The 20298-nt window shown below is 37.4% G+C and overlaps 7 protein-coding genes across 7 annotated transcripts; 3 read left to right on the forward strand and 4 right to left on the reverse strand.

The window, feature by feature from the left end:
* LOC104744545 (peptidyl-prolyl cis-trans isomerase CYP65) lies at nucleotides 10-3015 on the reverse strand. The gene is made up of 11 exons (XM_010465617.1): nucleotides 2674-3015; nucleotides 2511-2573; nucleotides 2310-2413; nucleotides 2118-2209; nucleotides 1927-2016; nucleotides 1766-1841; nucleotides 1320-1678; nucleotides 987-1243; nucleotides 588-876; nucleotides 401-508; nucleotides 10-298 (listed from the first exon to the last, which is right to left on the reverse strand). Exons 1-11 carry the CDS (start codon nucleotides 2799-2801, stop codon nucleotides 80-82), a joined length of 1785 nt encoding a protein of 594 aa, XP_010463919.1. The 5' UTR covers nucleotides 2802-3015; the 3' UTR covers nucleotides 10-79.
* On the reverse strand, nucleotides 3356-5056 carry LOC104744570 (adenylyl-sulfate kinase 4, chloroplastic). Its single transcript, XM_010465648.1, has 5 exons — nucleotides 4674-5056; nucleotides 4028-4428; nucleotides 3842-3926; nucleotides 3702-3748; nucleotides 3356-3623 (listed from the first exon to the last, which is right to left on the reverse strand). Exons 1-5 carry the CDS (start codon nucleotides 4903-4905, stop codon nucleotides 3507-3509), a joined length of 882 nt encoding a protein of 293 aa, XP_010463950.1. The 5' UTR covers nucleotides 4906-5056; the 3' UTR covers nucleotides 3356-3506.
* LOC104744580 (60S ribosomal protein L26-2) lies at nucleotides 7174-7898 on the forward strand. Its single transcript, XM_010465659.2, has one exon. The coding sequence runs from the start codon at nucleotides 7252-7254 to the stop codon at nucleotides 7690-7692; it is 441 nt and encodes a 146-aa protein (XP_010463961.1). The 5' UTR covers nucleotides 7174-7251; the 3' UTR covers nucleotides 7693-7898.
* Nucleotides 8088-10253, reverse strand: LOC104744591 (mitochondrial outer membrane protein porin 2). Its single transcript, XM_010465670.2, has 6 exons — nucleotides 10114-10253; nucleotides 9795-9862; nucleotides 9211-9321; nucleotides 9026-9112; nucleotides 8724-8932; nucleotides 8088-8639 (listed from the first exon to the last, which is right to left on the reverse strand). The coding sequence occupies exons 1-6, from the start codon at nucleotides 10160-10162 to the stop codon at nucleotides 8333-8335; spliced, it is 831 nt and encodes a 276-aa protein (XP_010463972.1). The 5' UTR covers nucleotides 10163-10253; the 3' UTR covers nucleotides 8088-8332.
* Nucleotides 10635-11212, forward strand: LOC104744602 (succinate dehydrogenase assembly factor 4, mitochondrial-like). Its single transcript, XM_010465680.2, has one exon. It carries the CDS (start codon nucleotides 10682-10684, stop codon nucleotides 10982-10984), a length of 303 nt encoding a protein of 100 aa, XP_010463982.1. The 5' UTR covers nucleotides 10635-10681; the 3' UTR covers nucleotides 10985-11212.
* On the forward strand, nucleotides 12267-14899 carry LOC104744613 (BTB/POZ and TAZ domain-containing protein 4). Its single transcript, XM_010465687.2, has 6 exons — nucleotides 12267-12735; nucleotides 13074-13334; nucleotides 13503-13633; nucleotides 13729-14035; nucleotides 14133-14446; nucleotides 14539-14899. The coding sequence occupies exons 2-6, from the start codon at nucleotides 13113-13115 to the stop codon at nucleotides 14666-14668; spliced, it is 1104 nt and encodes a 367-aa protein (XP_010463989.1). The 5' UTR covers nucleotides 12267-12735; nucleotides 13074-13112; the 3' UTR covers nucleotides 14669-14899.
* LOC104744621 (formin-like protein 6) lies at nucleotides 15683-19249 on the reverse strand. The gene is made up of 4 exons (XM_010465696.2): nucleotides 17584-19249; nucleotides 17300-17499; nucleotides 16580-16821; nucleotides 15683-16498 (listed from the first exon to the last, which is right to left on the reverse strand). Exons 1-4 carry the CDS (start codon nucleotides 19101-19103, stop codon nucleotides 15701-15703), a joined length of 2760 nt encoding a protein of 919 aa, XP_010463998.1. The 5' UTR covers nucleotides 19104-19249; the 3' UTR covers nucleotides 15683-15700.

Consider the following 20298-nt stretch of genomic DNA (forward strand, 5'->3'; position numbering starts at 1 on the left):
TCATACAAATGCTATTGTGATTTGGGCTCTATCAAAACTAGTCAACAGTTTTACAAAATGGCTAGAGACTGTTACCAAATTACCAGCTAGAGAAATCTTTAAACCCTGAGGAGGCTGACGCAGTAGTTTTTCTTTTCTTAGACACACCAATGGTTGAAAGATCAGTGTCTATGGCACCACTAGTCTCTTTTGTGGCTGTACTACTCTTCGCTTTCAAGTATTTCCCGACGCCACCACCACCGGCTCCAGCTTCTGCTGTTCCTGATCCCGGGTTGCTGTACCACGACCCAACCTTTTCCTGATGCACCACAATTGCATATAAAATATATAATTCTATCAGATCAATCGAAAGCAAATTTGAAAAGAAGAGATTTTATTTGGTGGAAGGGATGATACTAACAATGTCTTTGTCTTCGTTCTTCTCTTTCTCAGCTTTCTCTTTTTCCTCTTCTTCAAGCTCCGTGTATGGATTCACGAAAACATTTGCTTCGATTATCTTGATCTCTTCCTGCAGAAATTCCAAAATACAATCTCAGGAGACTAAAACTACTTAAGAACACACTGAGTTAAAAGCTTTTGGAACTTACAAGAGGACGGTCGCTTTCATCGACCGGCACATTCTCCATTGCTGCTAGTGTTGCCAATCCACCAACAACTCCACCAAAAACTGTGTGCTTGTAGTTTAAATGGACTGCAGATTTGTATAAAATGAAAAACTGAGAACCATTTGTGTGAGGACCACTATTAGCCATACTAACTACGCCTCTTCCTGTGTGAAGCAACTTAGAGTTTGGCTCGTCTTTGAATGGCTTTCCCCAAATTGATTCACCTCCTGATCCTGTGCCAGTAGGATCGCCACCTTGAATCATGAAGTTCCTTTGTAGAAGAAAGTTCAAAAGGTCACGTTTATATATTAATTGATACTAACATCATAGAAACTATTACAAAAAAAAAGAAAAACAGATTTCCAAGGCAAATATGTATACCTGATGCTTCTGTGAAAGGGAACTCCGTTGTAGTAACCGCGTTCACAGAGAGTGATGAAATTCTCACATGCTCTAGGAGCTATATCGCAATGGAGCTCAATGTTCAAATCGCCATGTGTTGTGCGAAACTGAACATACCCTTTCTTTGTCGGGTTTTTCTCGACTTCAATTAGTTCAAAATCGTTTCCAGTCACAGGAGTAAATGCAGTGGAAGTGAAAGAACGAGAAGCAGCACCCGACGAATAACGACTCTTCACCTGCAACAAAAGCACCAAACATTTTAACAACGCACACAAAGCTATAAACCGATTGTGTCCCGTACAAGAAACTAACCAGTTTAGTATTAACAGGTGCTCTATCTCCAGCCATATGCATAGCTATCCTTGCTGCTGTTTTATCACTAGAACCAGCTTTAGCTGCATCAGCACTTCTTCCATAAACGGAAGCAGATGCAGCATCCACAACACTGTAGGTCTGCTTCGGTTCTTCTGCTTTAGATTCCTCTTTGATTTTTGATCTCGACTCAAGAATCGCAGCAATAGCAGCGGCTCTTTCATTACGTGCCTTGTTTCCACCACCACCATGTAAAGCAATCTCTTTAGCTTTTTCAGTGCCAAGATCCGCAAGCATATGCTTGATATCTCCAGACACGTTTATATTATAAGCTGGGTCAGAGTTCATCTTTTTCAATTCTGTAAAACACACATGCGAAAGGGAGTTATGACCAACATAAACTAATATGATATATTGCCTGAACCAAATATAAAACTGAATCAAACCTTCATCATCAATCTTGAGGCCATTTTTAACGTGATCAAACTCCACTGTTACTTTACTGTCAACTGCATTAGGATTCTGCAAAACATCACCAAAGAAAAAAAAGTAAATACGCTGTTACCACACCAAATCATTGCAAAGTATCAAGAAAGGAGTCAGTTACCTGAATCGTTATAAGGTCGGCTCTTGTGAATGGTTCTTCAGTTATAAGCTCTTTCCAATTCTTGGTTTTGATATTCAATTCTTTGATTGCCTAAACTCATACAGCAAAACAACAATAAGAATCATTGAAACCAAAAATCACAAGCAAAATGACTCTAAAAAGCATCAAAAGAAAGAAAAAAAAACACAAACCTCGTAGCAGAAAACGTTTCCAGTAGTCTTCACAGCAACAATATGTGTAAATTCAGTAAAGACTTTGTTCAGAACAGGACAATGATACTCTCCTACAATGACACAACACATATATATATCAGCATATCTCAAAGATGAGAATCACAACGAACCCATATAAGTATGAAAACAGAGAGAGAGCAAAGAAGAAACCTTCAGAGTTTTTGTGAAAGATGAGAGGAATCAAATCTTCTCCTTTCAATGGTGCTCCTGTAACTGGATGTTTACCAAATTTCCTAATATAAGGCACTATAGTTCTGCAATTTCAAAAAAACCCCAATTCCCAAAATCAATAAGCTAATAAGAAAAAGTAAAGCTTTAATGCCCAAAGTTCACAATGACGCTAGTACTCACGTTATTTCGAAAACACTCCCGTCGCTAGTACACACAGGATCTTCGAATGGCAAAAACGTAAGCCTGAAATCAGATATTGAAAAATTAGGGATTCAAATCCAAAAAATTGCAAAACGAAATCAGATTTGAGTAAGTGATAGAGTTGGAAAAAAGCAAAACATACGCGCAGCAATAGAAAGGAAGACTCTTGAAAGGAGTACGATTCTCTTTGGATTTAGCGCCTCCCCATTCTGTTGCCCACTCCGTCTTTGTTATGTACATTCGATCTTTGCTGTGCTGTTTCTTCCCCATCTTTTCACCTTCTTCTTCTTCGACTTTGATTTCTTCTCCAACTTTAAACTCGAATAATCCAAACTCGGATCGAGACAACACGAGCTGATAGATTCAAAGTTCGATTCTAGTTAGCTGGGAACCCTAACCGTTACGATTTGAGATCTGAGACTACCGCCCTCGCCACCGCGTCTTGTTTTTTATTATCGAAGACGTTAGTACCAGTCGCCGCCGTAGAACACGAGTAGAATCCGACCCGGATCTAAAAGGCCTGTTTTGTTTCAAATATTAGGCCCAAACCATTGATATTGTTTCTAATATTAGGCCCAAACCATTGACATTGTTGGGTTATTTTGTCCCACATCGAAAGGAAAACATCCTTGATTAGAAGTAACAATTTCTTCTATAAATAAGCTGGTGTCAGAGCTTGATTTTTCAAATTACTTCGAAAATCATAACGATTAGTGATTGAGCTGCCATCATCGAACTTCAGATCTATATAGGCTTTTGTGTTACATATTTCGATCTGAAACTTTTCGTGTCAATTTGGGAGGAAAAAATCAAAGTCGAAGAAGTGAAAAAAAGACGGGGAAGAAACCGCACTTTTTACTATTACATTCAAACAAACAATTAATTAACACGCATTGATACATGAGCGGATGAGCCTATTACAAGGAAAGTACATTATGATCATATAATCCTTAGACGTAATTTTGTGTCAGTATTCTAAGGCGTCTTGAGGTATCCATTTTTGTCCAAGTACGACACAACAATCTCTGCCATTTCAGTCAGTGACGAAGATGAAGAAGAAACACCTTTGTCTCTGTTGTTTTGTATCACTATCTGCAACTCGTAGTTCAAATTTGAGAATCAATTATATCAATTCAAATGACAAAAGAAAAAAAAAGGATAGTTATGAACCTCGCAGTCCAAAGGCGGTTCATATGGATCATCTACTCCTGTGAAGCCTTAAGCATAATCAAAAGGCATATATAAATGAGAGAAGATCAATTCAAACTGTGTGTTAACTTGAAAACATAAGCAGAGAAAAAGCTAAAAACCTTTGATTTTCCCAGCGCGTGCACGTTTGTATAATCCCTTTGGATCTCTAGCTTCACAAACATGGAGTGGAACATCCATGAATACCTGATCAAAAGAAAAACCAAAAGACAGACTTCAATACTCACGGTGTTAAATCTTAGATGTTTGCCTCTTTGCATTTGACATTCATTAACACATCAACAAACCTCAATGAAATCTCCTTCAGGTAACAAAGCACGGCAAGCAGCTCGTTCCCTCCGGTAAGGAGATATCAAACTTGCAATACAGATTACTCCAGCATCTGCAAAAAGTTTGGCAACTTCACCAACTCTTCGAATGTTTTCAGCTCGATCTTCTGCTTTGAAACTAAGATCGCTGTTTAAACCATATCGAACATTGTCACCATCAAGTATATACGAAAGCTTCCCACGATTGTGCAATGCTCGGCTAAGAGCACATGCCAGACTACTTTTCCCTGAACCACTTAAGCCAGTGATCCAAATCACACAACCCTTTTGCTTAATCAAACCTTCCCTGTCGGATTTGGAAACAGGACAATCATGCCAGACAATGTTCTTTTGCTTTCCGTTGATTAGCTTTGTTTCACCTATTAGTTAGTTTTGTTAATCTGAGATTAGATTAATCACTCATCAATTTATCAACAATACGTTCAACTAATCAAGATCTAATCAAATAAGCTTAGACTATGAAAATTTCTAGTCTTGTTGCAAAAAATGACAAAATCTGAAGAAATCTTCAGCATTTGAAATTAGCAAACCATATAAGTAAATTAGCTTAAGTCAGATCCTAAACGTTAAGAACGGATCATAGTGGGAATTATGTGATTCGTACCGGCGCAACCAGAGGAAGGCGATGAAATTGATTCCTCTGTCGCCATGATCGGACGGATGAAACTAAGTCTCCGGTGACTTTTCCCGCGAAACTTCAAACATTTACGACCGGTGGGATCTGAATTCGTGGAGCGTTGAGACAACGATAATCTCATAAACCGGTCAGAATCACCGAACGCCGGAGAAACATAGCAGCTTCTTCCCACACATCTCGTCACCGCCGCAACATCCATATCTCACAACAAGTAAATATTGAATTTTCGGAAAAAACCAATGTATAAATATGGCACCGGCGAGATTCAACGATTGAATTGAACAGACTCAACGGTGGTGACTCTGAATCAAATTTCTCAGATTATATATTTAAAAATAATAATCTAAAATTAATATTTAAATATTGTATCTTAAATAAAATTTGTTGTTTAATTTGGCTTGTGGAAGCTGAGTGGTTAAGCCAAGAATGGGACCCGAGCGTGATGGTATCGGTGGCTTTGTCGGATTCAGCCTTAATCCAATTTGTTTAGATGTTCTCGAATGTGATTTGTCGGGTTTTAATTTATTTATTAGAGACAAAACCTAATACAGTATTAAACAAGTATTAAATGATCAAAAAAATATACTCTCTCCGTTTTAAAATATAGGATGTTTTAAGCAAAGCACGCAGATTAAGAAGACTTTACCTTTAACAAGTTCAACCAATCAGAAACAATACTGCATAATATAAAATACTAAATTAATCTAAAAGTTGCATTAAAATTTGAAAACATCCTATATTATGAAATAACGAACTTCTCTAAAACATCATATATTTTGAAATGGAAGGAGTATATGTTTTGTTTCAAACTTTAATGGATTCTTCTGTGATCTCCCTTATCTATCTCATTACTCATTAGCTAGTTACCATTTCAATCAGCTTTTATCATACACTAACTTTTAATTATATGAAATTGATATGTTTTCACTTATAAATTCAATATCTTAAATTTAATTAGTTATACTACAATATCAAACCCATATGAAAATTTAAGAAAATTTTAGTTATAGTATAATATCTTTTACCCATATGAAAATTCAAGAAAATTATTAACTTTTATAAAAGAATTTATGCATCACATAATATCAAAAGAATTTTAATTTAAAAGTACAAACATTGAAACAATATGAATTAGAATTTATTTTCTATTTTTGCATAGTAGAGATTAGTTCTAATGAATATAAGTTAAAATTATGGTTCATTTTAAGGTATTTATAAGATATCAAACTAACATTATTTTTCAGTCTATTCAAAAATATTTGAAAGAATTATTTAAATGTTTTTAAGGAAAGTAATTGTGAATAAGAGTTAAACAGTGTAATTTTAAAAATAAAAGTATTATTTATTCAAGTTAAGAGAAACACATCAATATTAAAATGGTTGGAAAAAATTACATTAACAACTTTTTTTTATTAATTTAATTTAATGGATGTAAATAAAGACAAAACATTTACATATATTAATTTAATTTAATTTAATTTCATGGATGTATATTCACGATTGTTTGGACGGTTAGTGAATTGCAGTTTTGATAATTGTTTGAAAGGTTTCATTAACCTGATATGAGAGTTTTTTTTTTTTTTGTTTCTTCAGATACCGGAGAAAAACAAGTGAGTGATGCTCAGGTCAGGGCAAGAATGTGCGCTTGGAGAGACTTTATGGGTTGTTCACAAACATTTCCCTCTATATAATATGATTGCTCTTTTTTCTTAAACAACAAAAATGGGTTCCGTGCATAGCAAGGCGAGAACGTCGGAGTTGAACGCTAACGCTTCCATCACTGTGTGGTGGGATGTTGAGAACTGTCAACTTCTTTCTGAAATCGATGCTGAGGAATTCAAATGCTTCTATTAAATTTTTAAAAATCTGGAAGCTTATCAAACGGAAAACAAACTTAATCATACATATAACATGTCACAAACCAATAAAAAATGATTATAATATGACAAGACAATATATATTATAACATGACACAAACCAATAAAAAACGATTATGTACAAAATTATCACAATAACTTAACTCTACAATAAATGATGTGTTCAAACATTCATGTGATCATGTACTTTGTAGAAACAAAAAAGAGTTAGGCAATGTAATGTTAAAAATAAAAATAATAAATGTATTATTTATTCAAAAATAAGAGAAACACAACAATATTCAAATGGTTGGAAAAATTTACATTAACAACTTTTTTTATCAATTTAATTTATGGATGTAAATAAATACAAAAAAGAAAAAAATCCGCACGTGCGGGGGTGTTGGGTTAGTTTATAAATAAAAAACGAATAGCTGCGAACCCTCGTCCAGAAGGTCCCTCTAAGGCCATTTTAATGATTTTAAAAGCCCATATAAAACTTATCAAATCCATCTGACCCAGTATCTTTAAAAACCCTAATTCTCGTTTATGAGACAAAACGGCGGCGTTAAGTGAATTTCAATATCTCTCATATATAAACTGATTCACAAATTTCTTTCTTCACTTCTTCAGCCACACACACAAAAAAACCCTAATCTCTTCATTTGGTTCACAAATCTCCGGCGAAGATGAAGTACAATCCTCGTGTGACCTCTTCTCGCCGGAAGAACAGGAAGGCTCACTTCACAGCTCCTTCAAGCGTGAGACGCGTGCTCATGAGCTCGCCGCTATCCAAAGATCTCCGTCATAAGTACAATGTCAGATCGATGCCGATTCGTAAAGACGACGAGGTGCAAGTTGTTCGTGGGACGTTCAAAGGAAGAGAAGGGAAAGTGATGCAGGTGTATCGCCGCAAGTGGGTGATTCACATCGAGAGAATCACAAGGGAGAAGGTCAACGGAACAACGGTCAACGTCGGTGTCAATGCTTCGAATGTGATGATCACTAAGCTCCGTCTCGACAAGGACAGGAAATCGCTTTTGGAGCGTAAGGCTAATGGACGTGCTGCCGCTGATAAGGAGAAGGGTACCAAGTTTTCGGCTGCTGATGTTATGGAGAACGTAGATTGATATTGAATGAGGTTTCTTTCTCTAGTTTTCTATTTTCATTGAGTTTATATGAATTTTTTTGAATCCATGGATGATTTATATGATTCAGAATTCGAAGTTGATTTTTTTTGTGGTTTTGGTACCAATGTACCATCATTTTGTTCTTATATTTCCTGGCTCTTGTAATTGGATCGTGATTAAAAAATCTGATTTGAGGTTTAAGTTGTGTTTTAAATCGTTATTGATATTCATTTCAATCAATCGTGATTGTATAAGGGAGAATCTTCTTTGCAAACGCGATACCCAATCAGTCAGCAGACCAACTAGTCACGCAATTTGCATTGCATCCGACGCAAAAATTTGGTTTTCTTAAAGAAATGGATTGTACACACCGAAATTGAAATGGGTAAAATCACTGAGTATTCAAGAATACTGCTCAATTAAAACAAAAAAGTCAAGACCAAAACCGAACATATCTGAAAAAGAATTATCCCGTCAAGTTCACTGCGGACCTATTTATTCCAATTAAACGAAACCAAAAAAAGAAGGAAGAAGAAATAAGCAAACACTCTCGGGTCCTGCCGTAGAAGAAATCAACAATGAGAGAGGATAAGAGAAAAGTACGGAGACTCCAGCAGGTCTTCAGTGTGTGAGTGAGTTCTCAAGGCTTAAGAGCAAGAGAGAGACCAAACCTTGGATGCTTTTCTAGAGCCTTTGTGTCAATCTCACTGGAAACAGTCACTAGTGATTTGGGCATGACCTCGTGCTGGAAAAGAGCACCGAGTGTGCCATGGTTGTTGAGCTTAGCTTTCACTGTAGTCGAATGATCAATCGCGTACACCCCACCAACCGTTATCGTGTTTTCATTAGTTGAGAATTTCCTGTAAACCTCAGCAACTGTTGCGGTTCTCTTAAATTCATCAAAGTGATGAAGGTAAGATGCTTTGACTGAGTCTCCTTTGTCTCCCCTGCCAAAAAAAAAACTCATATCAGACCCACACAAGACACAGCCTTCCTTAGTGATTGCTTAGATTAAAGATTCGTGGTCTTACAATATCACTGAAAGGCAAGCGTCTGGTTTTGTCACACTGATCCCGGCATTGTACTTAGTGAAGGTTTTGGAAGTTGTGTCATATCCAGCTTCAGCACCAAATGAGATGACTGGCGAACCAAGAGTAGCTGTTATGTCGATAAGTGGGTTTTGTTTCAAAGCTGCAGCAGCAGTAACTGTTGCGTGGTCGTGGAAGTATTGGACCTCGAGCTGTTAATGAGATTCAAAAGTTGAAGGGTTAATTTTCAAACCACTGAGAAGTAAACATCTGTGATTTCATACAGAAAAAGGATTTCAAAAAACCTTGGCAGAATTGTAATCAGGGACTTTGAAGGAGGCGATGGCTTTTGTGGATGGGAGGATCTCAGTGAATGTGACTGTTGTCAAAACCTGCCAAGCAAAAACATACAAACACGGTTAACAGATTGACATTGTTTTAGATGAAAAAGTGTTTGCTGAATCTCCCTACTACTACTACTACTACTCACACTAGAATCAGTGTCGATCTTGACATCAAACAAAGCATTCTTGTACTTGTATTGTGTGGCAACATCAGCAGCATGAACTCCTCCTTTCTTCAGAGCAGTAGAAGTAAGGGCCTAAACAAAAGAACACAGACAAGAAAATAAGGCTCTCCATTAGTGCAATTATACATGGAGATAAGCTGCCTACATTATTAGGCTTTCCAGCAAGATACAAGAGATAATTCTACAGCAAAGCTACACCCACAGAGATACAACAAAGCTATACCAACGTTGACCTCATTTGCACTCATTCTCGAACATATATTTCTCAAACATACTAATTTCATCCAACACTCATCTTGTCACTTACATCCAATTACCCAAGATCTAGTACAGAACGTATGAAATCGATTTTAACAAGTACAAGATCGATAAGACCAAGAACATATACTCATTAAAAGCTGCTAAATGCAAACGACACAGAACAATATCACAGATACACAACGATAGAAAAAGAATATAAACAAACATACTCAGATGAATCTAACGAAAACCTAGGAATACAAAAAACACCAGCACGCCGGATGCATCGATATAACAAAACGTACCACGCCGGAGGCACTGTAAGTGGAAATACTGAATTTCTGATCGGTGTTGTAGTCTCTCGTCAACAGATCTACCAACAAAGGGAAACAAACAAAAAAAACAACGGAATCAGCTTACAAAAATCAACAGAATCACCCAAACCCAAATCAAAAGAATCTGACCATCTTTTCTAGCGTACAAGAAAAGATTCGAAACACCGGAACTTCTAATCAGTGAACAGGCATAAATGCAAGCAACAACTGCGTTGTAATTTCAACCGGAATCGAAACGACGAGAGATTTGATAATAAATAGACGAAAGAAGCGATAAGATGATTTTTACCTTTGGCTTTTTTGCCGATATCGGCGAAGAGTCCTGGACCTTTGCTCATGGTTGATCGGAGATGATGGTATAGATCGTCGAAGATTTGAGAGGAGAAGCGGTGAAGATAGAACAATACGTCTTGTTATTTTTATTTTTTTCTGTGTAGTGGTAGACGAAAATAAATAGTGAAATCATTTACTATAATTACAGCCTGTCACATTCTTTAGTGACAAACCACTCACAATCGTTGATGTGGCATCATAGCATAAGATGCCGGTTAATCGAATCGCTTTTGTTAATGAGGCCTACTAGTACACGGAAGGTCTTGAGTTCGAATCCAGGGCGAGGCCATCTTTATTTTCTAATTCTCTCAAGTTTCTAGAAAGATGTAAATGTTGGGCCTATAGCCTACTGGGTTTGTTAACAAATTAAGACCCATCCAATAAACATGTAAATGTTGGGCTTCGAGACTAATGGGCTTGTCATCAAATTACGGCCCATCCAAAGTGACTATTGAACCCTATACTAATCACAAAATCGTGAAGGTTTGGGGATCTGATTACGCCGATTGCATCATCTAAAAACAATGGCGACGAACAAAATCGTTCGTTTGATCGCACCAAGCGGATCCGTCTCCTCTAGATTCATGGAGCCAGTGTCACGTTTTTTTAGCTCCGGTACTCCTCCTCCTCCACCGCAAGCTCAATCTCAGACTCCGAATCAGGATAACGTGAAGCCAGATCAGAATCTTCAAGAGAAGGAAGAGGAAGAAGAAGAAGGAGGTGAGGAGTTTATGAACAAAGATACTGGTGAGATCGGAGGACCTAGAGGTCCTGAACCGACTCGGTACGGCGACTGGGAACAACGTGGTCGATGCTCTGATTTCTGAGGCGATCCTTATAAAATAGTAGGTTGGTTCTTGGAAAAATTTGGGGAACAAATTCGTTTGATATATATGTGTTTATGTAATTGCAAATAAGGGAGAAGAGTGAAGAAGAAACTTTAGTTTAAGTTCAAATTCTTAATATTCTTCTATGTTCGTTTCGTTGTGTGCTTTCATTTCATGTTTGCCTTGCTTAGGGTTTATATATTTGAATACAAAAGAAACTCTTCTATACTTAAAGAAGTTTTTAATTTCTTATATATCGTCTCTACTCTATCTAGCTAGTTCCTGTTTGATTCGAATTTTACTTTTATAATTCCGTATACAGTTAGAAAAACTCCATTTACAGTTCAATTAACAATTCTATCGTATTACTTCTAAGATATGTTCCACAACTCCAACTCTATAATGACTTAAGACTACAGTGATTCACTGCAGCATAAAAAAATTATGTTCAATTTGAGAGAAAAAGAATCAGTTTTTATTTTTGTCGGCACACTGAGTTTCTAGAAGCGCTGCTACAACATTAACTATTTGATTTGATATTTTGCTAATAAGTAATTTACTTAAATAAATTGTTAGACAAAATTAAATTGTCATACTGATCAAAAGACTAAAATAAAGTACCAGAAATATGATCAAATATCTTACTTCTTTTTTTTTTTTTTTTATGTGTGCAAGGAATCAAATATCTTTCTTTCTTTTGGATGACCTATAGAAGCAAGGAAACGTGTCACTAAAATGAAACACACAAAAAAAATTGGTAACAATCAAAATTCATGATAAGAAATACTGAAATAGTATCAAAAGACCAAATAAAATATTTATGACGCGATCATCCTCCGGACCACAATAAATATTGTACAGTATATACAAATATACAATGTACTACTAATAGCCTACAATGCACGAATTCATTACTAGTGAACATATTGAAAATGAAAAGTATCTGAAAATAATATACCTCTTTTAGATAGCAGACAAAAAATGTTGTGGTTTAAAATTAAGACTTACTATTTTGTTCACAAAATTAAGACTAATCCTAAACTTATCTTCTTCTTAATTTTTTTTTGGTAACAATAATCTAAACTTATCTTGTAAACAAGAAAAAAAGATAATACTAGTAATAAATACGAGATTACAAATATATAAAAAAAAAAAAAAAACGAAGACAGCTAAAAAAATGAGCTGTGAAACACCGAACAAGAACAAAATAAAGGACAAAACCCGATCTGTTTTTGTACGGCTCTTAAATTTCATGCAGAGGAGGAGGAGTCGTGTTTGAATTTGATTAATAAAACCCACTTGACGACGTCTAGAAAAAGCCGGTAAGGCGCGTGGATTCTCAGCCGTCCGTTTCGTAACCGTAGGCTCCACGCGCCTCTTCGTAATTTTTTCTTTTCCCCGCAAGGTGGTTTTTTTTTGTCTTTGCCTGCCGTGCGTGAAATTGAAATGATGATGAAGAAGAAGGAAGCAAAATAATATCTTTTAAATTATTATTGAACGCGAAAGTAAAATATCCTATTCCAAGCTTTGGATTTGTTTCTTTTTACGAAAAGATTTGTCGCCTTCTTTAATTTGTTGTCTTTGTGAGTTTAGTGTGTGTGTGTGTGTTTATATAATGAGAAGAGATCTCTCATCTCTCTCTCTCTCTCTCAAGAAGCTTCTCTCTATTAATACAGAGCTTCTTCGCCTGCTGCTCTTTTCTTGATAAAGGAGGAGACTTTATCGAAACTGAGCTCATTCCCATTGATAAGGTATGTTCGATTGATCCTGTTTCTTTCATTTTTCTATCGATTTTGGATTTGTGTTGTTTGTGAGGAACAGAACATTTCAGATTTGTGATAATGTATAGAGATTTGTTCTTGTTCTGTTCTCTGTTTTCAATTCCTGATCAATAAAATGAGAGATCTGGTTCTTCCTTTGGAAATCTATGAAAACGTATTTTTTGAGTAAGAATAAGATATGATGTGGAATTTGTATCGTATTAACGAATCAAAGACATGATTTTTGGATTTCATTTTTGCATATTTGGAGTGAAAGCAAGATCTTGTCTTTTAGCTTTTAAGCAAATATTTCATTTTGATTGATGCAGGAAAGAGAAGATAGGCTCAAAAAAAAAAAAACCAAGAGAATGGTGACTGATCTTCATCAATCTTCTGTGCCTTTTCCTCCACCTCTTCCATTAAAATCTGATGGACACAAGAGAACATACGGCGCACCAGGACTAGGGAATAGCTGCGTTTCGACGGCTACAAGAGATATGTGGGATCGTCTTTTCAACGATGGATATAAAGCTGACGTTGTGATATACACAGATAGTGGCAACGTCATCTATGCTCATGCCAACATCATTGTAAGCTCTCTCCTTTTAACACTTCTTTCAAAACTGTTGATCAATAGTGTGTACTTAGCTAGGCCTAGGCAAGTAAAGTCTTGGTTTTGAGATTGTTCCTAATCCCATAAATCTCTATACTTGGTTTATATTGATAGTTTGTTTGTGACTTGGTTGTTGAATTTACAGGGAAATGCTTCCACTGTGATCAAAGGCATGTTGAAGCAAGCCAAAAGACATGGCAAGTGGCATACAATTTCAATCCGTGGTGTCCCTCATGATGCTGTGCGAGTTTTCATCCGTTTCCTCTACTCTTCTTGGTATATAACTCATTGCCTTTATACTTATTTGCTCTGCCTTTTTTTAACAATTGTCTTATCGTAGTACTGATTAGACTTACCTTTCTTGGTTGTAGCTATGAGAAAGAAGAAATGAATGAGTTTATCATGCATTTGCTACTACTGTCGCACGCGTATGTGGTTCCTCAACTGAAACGGGTCTGTGAATGGCATCTAGAACATGGTTTGCTTAATACTGAGAACGTGGTTGATGTGTTCCAGCTTGCGCTGCTGTGTGATTTCCCTCGGCTGAGCGTCATATCTCACCGTATGATCGTGAAACACTTTAAGGAGCTTTCTGCGACAGATGCATGGACAGCTATGAAGAAAAGCCATCCGTTTCTTGAGAAAGAAGTTAGAGACTCAGTGATCCTCAAAGAAAATGTAAGTACAGTTCTGTTCTCAACAAACCTATTCCCCCCTCTATATATAATATATTCAACAAATGTCTGAATCTTTGAATATGTTTATATAAACGCAGATGCGGAAAGAGAAGATCAGAAAACGCAATGATCAGCGGATGTATTCGCAGCTATATGAAGCGATGGAAGCTCTTGTTCATATATGTAGAGATGGATGTAAAACGATAGGACCACACGATAAAGATTTCAAACCGCACCACGCACCGTGTGATTATGAAGCTTGCAAGGGATTAGAATCACTCATCAGGCATTTTGCAGGCTGTAAGCTTAAGGTTCCAGGAGGTTGCGTGCATTGCAAGAGAATGTGGCAACTCCTTGAATTGCACTCACGTCTCTGCGCAGATTCTGATCGATGTCGAGTCCCTCTATGCAGGTAAATAACCCAACTTACAAAAAATGTCTACCTTAGTCTTTAGAACTGTTCAAAATCAGGGGTCTTATGTCTGATTTTTTTGTTGGGAACAGAAACTTGAAAGAAAAGATGGAGAAACAGAGCAAGAAAGATGAAAGAAGATGGAAACTTCTGGTGAAGAATGTATTGGGGAGTAAGAAAATCGGAGGGTCTCCTTACTTTTTACCGGTGACCAGCGGTTAAAAATCCTCATCTCAAGGTTTCACCATCTTCGACAATCTCAAGAAGGGCGAGTATTAAGCGTTTCTTGTGATCCCCTCCTACCCTAAGAACAACAAGTGTACCATAATAAAATTGAACCAATGGAATTATGGAATAATAACACACAGATTTTGTCAGCTAAGGGTCAAAGACTCAAAAATATCTGTAAACCGGATTTGATCCGGTTTAACAATGGTTTTGTTCTTTTAATTACTCAGTGGCAAAATTGGTAAATAAGCTGAGGCATCAAAACAACACAGGAGAAGAAGAATCAAAGAATCTACCAAAAAAATTATATAGGACCCAACTTGTTTTGTTATTTTTAATAACTCCAAAAATGGAAAAGAGAAACGAAAAGATCGTGGTGGGAAAAAAGTGACGTAGAACAAGACAAAACCAATAAGAAAAGAAAGAGAGAGGACGACGTGGTACTAGTGTACACAATCTCGGTCTCACTCACATCACATGTTTCTATTTCATTTAATAATGTTGGGAACATTCATTGTCACAAACCCAATTCCCTATATCGTATTTTAGACCACGTATAGTTTTTCTCCTTTTATACTATCACTTTCGTATTGGATTCTGATTCCCTATTCTCTCAACAACAACAACAACAAAAAGAGACACACGATTCGAACCTATACTATCATTATATTTTTTAAGTAACATCATCACTATATTTAAATTGATCTTTGTATAGCTACAAAAGCTTATAAAGACAAAGAAACAACCAAAATCAAGAAATTACGATATTTTCATATATCTATCTATATTTAAATTGCCGACAAAAATAAAAATTAAAAAAAAAAAAACTAAAAAAAAAAAAAGGTTCCTTAATTGTTACGAAAATTTGATCATTATAGTGTTTTTGTTACTCTCTAACCGTGTCCGAGTTCTCCGACTAAACCAACTCAACATCTGATATATCTCCTCCGGTTTGAGAACCACCAATTTTAATTCTTCTTTTGTCTTGGTGTAAGAAAGAAACTGTACAGCTTTTTTGTTTCATCATCACGTGGAAGAGTTGCTGCTGTGTTCATCATCTGAGCTTGTTTCGTCTGGTCTTCCTTTATAACTATGAAGAACCGGTAACGAAGCTGTTGCTGATATCCTGAACGACCTAGCTGAAGCTGAGCCCATCGACGACGACATTTCTTGCATTGTCTTCACTTCTTTACAAACGTTATCTAGAACTCCGAGAAAATCTCTCACGACCAAGAAGATTCTCAAAGGATGTGCTTCTTCTTTTGCAGCATTCCCATGAAAATACTCTGTTACTTCTTTAACCATTGACAAAGCCTTTCTTTCTCCTCCTTTGATTTTTCGAATCTCTTCTTCTGCTTCTACCAAAAACGTTTTCATCGAATCAAAGAACTTCCCTTTAGTTGTCTCTGTCTTGAGAAATGATCTGAGTTTATCAAGACCCATTTCGAGCTTTGACACGTAACTGCTCAGTACATCGAAGTCCATCCCCGCTGATTTTTTCACATTAACTAGATCTCTACTGAGTCCAGCAACTACTTGTAATCCTTGCTTTCTGAAATCGTCATTATTGTTTCCATGGAGGATGGTTTCGTCTTTTGTTGTTGTTGTTGTTCCCTCTGACCTTGTGATTTCTTGGACGACAAAATGAAGCAATGTGGTTTTGCCATCAACTCCTTTGATGTCTACAAGTTTTAGAAGTGTATCGAGTTTGAAGGCTTTGGCATCTCCGCGATTCGTGCCAACGTTCATTCGGTTTCCAGTCATTAGAACAGCCTCGAGCAGCTTTAGGAATAGTCTGCTTGCTTTTAGCTCTAAGCTTGCTTCCTACAAAGCAACCAAGGGATCAGAACTAGGACAAATCATTTGAGCAATTCGATCATCAATGAGTCTTTAAGAGTAACTAACCTCTAATGTCTGGAAAGAGTTCCTTAGATACTTGACTTCTGCATCAAAGTTGGCTCTATACAACATCGCTTCAACTCTTTTGAATGCAAAAGGGATATCGAGAATGGTTTTGAGGAATCTTTCAGCTGTTCCCAGTTTCGATACATCACCAGAGTATTCTCGGAGTTTTATCTCTTCCTCCTTTGTTGGAGCCATCTTCACCAAAGTCTCTAGAAGCTCAGCACCTAAGCTCTCCGGATTACCTGTTACAGTACCACAAGCATAATTAAATTAAAGTAATAGGGACCACAAATGCTCATGCATTTTAGAACAATAACGTAATGAAATCAATTGTGTTCATAAAAATTATAGGTTGGCTCTTTTTCTCCTTTACATGTGGTATGTTTCATAAGTTGAACAATCATGTTAGACGCAATATAAAGCAGAGATAATCATTTCATATGTCATTGTTCTTTAAAATGATTATAACTTGTGGCCTAAGCCTTTTTAGTATAGTTCAGATTTTCAACACTGTTACCTCTGATGAGATTAGATCCCTATTATTATTCCTCCTATCAAAGATCTCAATTAACCCATCAAGGCATCAATACTCGAAAACTGGTTAAGTGCCAAACAGAGGAACCTAAATGTAGATAGCTTACTAACTTATCATGATCTAGGAAAATACCAAAATACCAATCCTTCCCTCAAAAACAAATCAAACTGGACATCATTACTCACCATCCGTGAGAGCTTCGGACACCTCTTCTCGTGTTACATTTAGTGCTCTTAAGAGAATTGCAATGTTCTGCGATTTCTTAGGATCCAGCACTCTGTTCTCATTCTCAGCTGGAGGCATCACTGACCTTCTCAGAGGTTCCTTTGGAGCTGAACTTCCCGAATTGCAACCAAAAAGATGTTCCATCCTATCCTCGTTCAATCTATATAACACCATAAGATCATCAAAATTAGTCAACATTCAAATGTAAGAGGCCAAACAATGTAGTAAAGAATGAAAAACCCACTGGAATGAGCTTGACTTGAGCTGGTCCCAAACAGTGGCTCGATCTGAGCTCGCTCGTACTTTGTCCCAGTGGAGTGGTTTTAACTTTGGCTTGCTTGGGTCTGTATCTCCGTCTCCTGATTTTTCAAGAGAACCCACTGATTTCACATTGACCTCTTCTACAGCCTTGGAATTAGGACTTGGAGTCTTGAACGCTTGCGTTCTTGAAGGAGACGTTGTGGAAATCGTTGTTGCTTCAGAACTGGTTAGTTTTCGTAGTATCGGGAAATCTCTCGGCCGTTTCTGAGGCGGTGGAGGAGGAGTAAAACGCGGAGGCGGCGGAGGAGGTGGCGGTGGAGCTGGAGCCTGAAGAGGAAGAGGAGGAGACCGCCGTGGTGGAGGCACTCGTGAGCTAAGAGGAGAATTCTCTTGAGTAATGGCCTGAAACGCCGCCCTGTTCGGTGGCGGAGGAGGCTGCGAGAACTTCGGCTTGTTCTGTGAATAAGGAAACTCTTGTTCATCCAAGCTCCTCCTTAGAGGTAGAGGTTGTACTGGCGTCGGCAGTTTCTGCTTAATCGACGGGATGATGACGTGTTTCATCTCAGGCGACCTAGACGCTGCCGTCGCAGGAGCCGATCCAAATTTAGACCTGGGAGAAGTTCTCTTCGAGTGAGGAAGTGATCCACCATTACTGTTAACGGAGCGAGGAAACGCCGTGTAATAACCGTCATCGCTGCTCATCGCAGATCCGTGCGGCGTGTAAAACGCCGTGTCACGACATTCTTCACCGGAAGAAGATGAAGACGAAGAAGGAGATAAAGCGGAAGGAGAGTTGTTATCAGACGGTTGCCGCGTTTGAGCTAACGGAGGAAGCGGTTGAAGCTCCGGACTCGGACGATAACGATCGGATCTCTTAACCGAATTCAATTTCCGGTACGGAGACGAATTAACCGGTCCATTATTAGTTCCGCCGTTATTATTATACTCACTCGCCGATTCACGGCTCGGTTCAACTGTTCCCATATAGAGAAAAGTAGAGGACGTCGTCGTCGTCGGTGGTACCGGATCTTCCTGAAATCTCCGAGAAGCCGCGGAATCGCCACCTCCAGTGACGAGCTTCTGAGTGTCACCGGCATGCTTAGCTTTGTGACGGTACAAGAAGAACGCTAAAGCCGAAAGCATGCCGAGAGTGACAATTCCGACGGAGATGACGATTGCGACTTTTTTCCCAGGCTTGGATGATTGAGTAGTCGCCGTCGGAATAGGTAATCCGCCATTGACGTCGGCGGAAACAGGAGATGGCGGAGGAGGATAATACTGAGTTTGCTGCTCAGGCGTAGATGGATTCTCCGGGAAAAATGGTTGATCGGGAGGAGACGGTGTTGTTGATACGAAATCTGGTGGTGGAGGAAAAGAAGCTTCTGGAAAAAGCGGCTGATGAAGAATTCTCCGATGAAGTTCTTGGTTTAAGTTCACGGCAGTAACGGAAACTGAGAGGAAGAGGAAGAAGAAGAAGAAGAAAATGGATTGAAGAGCTCTCATGGCGAATCGTGTTTAACAGTTTTACAATTATCCACCTCTCTCTCTAAATTCATCTTCTTTGTTTTTTTTTTATTTTTGGTTGCTCTCTCGGAAACTTTTTTTTGGGGGGGGGGGGGTTCGTCAGATCGTAATCTTCAATGGAAAGGAAAAAATTAAGAAATAGTTTATGGAAAAAAAATATTAAAGAGAAAAGGAAAAAAGAAGGTGAAAAAGGGAAAGTAATAGCAGCAGAGACAGAGAGAGAGGGGAGAAAAAACGAAACGAACTTTCGTTTCGTTTCGAGATCTGAGATTTATTATGCTGACGTCATACATTCCCGGGATCGTTTAATCTGCTTTCTTCTTTTAAACCTCGTTAATTAGTGTGATTACCATACGTAATAATAATGTAACGAAATGTATTTTGTATTATACGTGTGCGACAACAAACATATGTTTTAAAAAAAAAACAAATACTTCTATTTTTACTAGTCACTAGTTGCTGAAGTAAAAGACGACATTTTAGAACGAAGAATAGACAGCCTAGCGTTTTCACGTTTAGCTTCATGGAAATTAATTGACTAGTTTTGATTATATAATACAATTAACAAATTCAACTTTGTTATTAAAAATTATGGATGGAACTCATCGTCGTCTTGTTTGCTTTTTCTTTTTTTTTATAAACAAAATAATAATAATACACGATATGGAAATTTCCGCCACGTGAGATTCTCGTCAACAATCTTAATAGAAATAGTCAGTATGGCTTTTGCTGCTTAAAGACGTAAATGTCCCTTGTTATGTAATTAAATTAACTGAGAATGTGACTGTCCTTTTCCGTCCAACGTAGACATTTCCCAATTTTTGTTTTCGTTGATTTCAAGACGACGACGCAGGAAAAAAGACACGTAACATACCTCCATCGTCGACTTTACGATCTTATTGTATTTTTCCCTAATGATTTTACAAAAAATAGTCCGGCTGATTCTGTAGACGGGAAGCCAATCCTCGGTGGTCCAGCTCCACCTTAGATCAGAATACTCTAATTTTCAAAAGACTCTTTTAAGTTTGTTTTTTAAATTGCTAATCAAACAAATTTTTTCGACTTGAAAAAAATAAATTGTTAAAGTGTCGGTTGTTTTTTAGCTTATATTCAATCATTCATTTAAAATACGAAAGTCTCCATTGTACTGCTTGTTTTTTTTTTTTTTTTTTAC

This window comes from Camelina sativa, chromosome 2 (assembly GCF_000633955.1).
Source record: "Camelina sativa cultivar DH55 chromosome 2, Cs, whole genome shotgun sequence".
NCBI classification, from domain to species: Eukaryota; Viridiplantae; Streptophyta; class Magnoliopsida; order Brassicales; family Brassicaceae; genus Camelina; species Camelina sativa.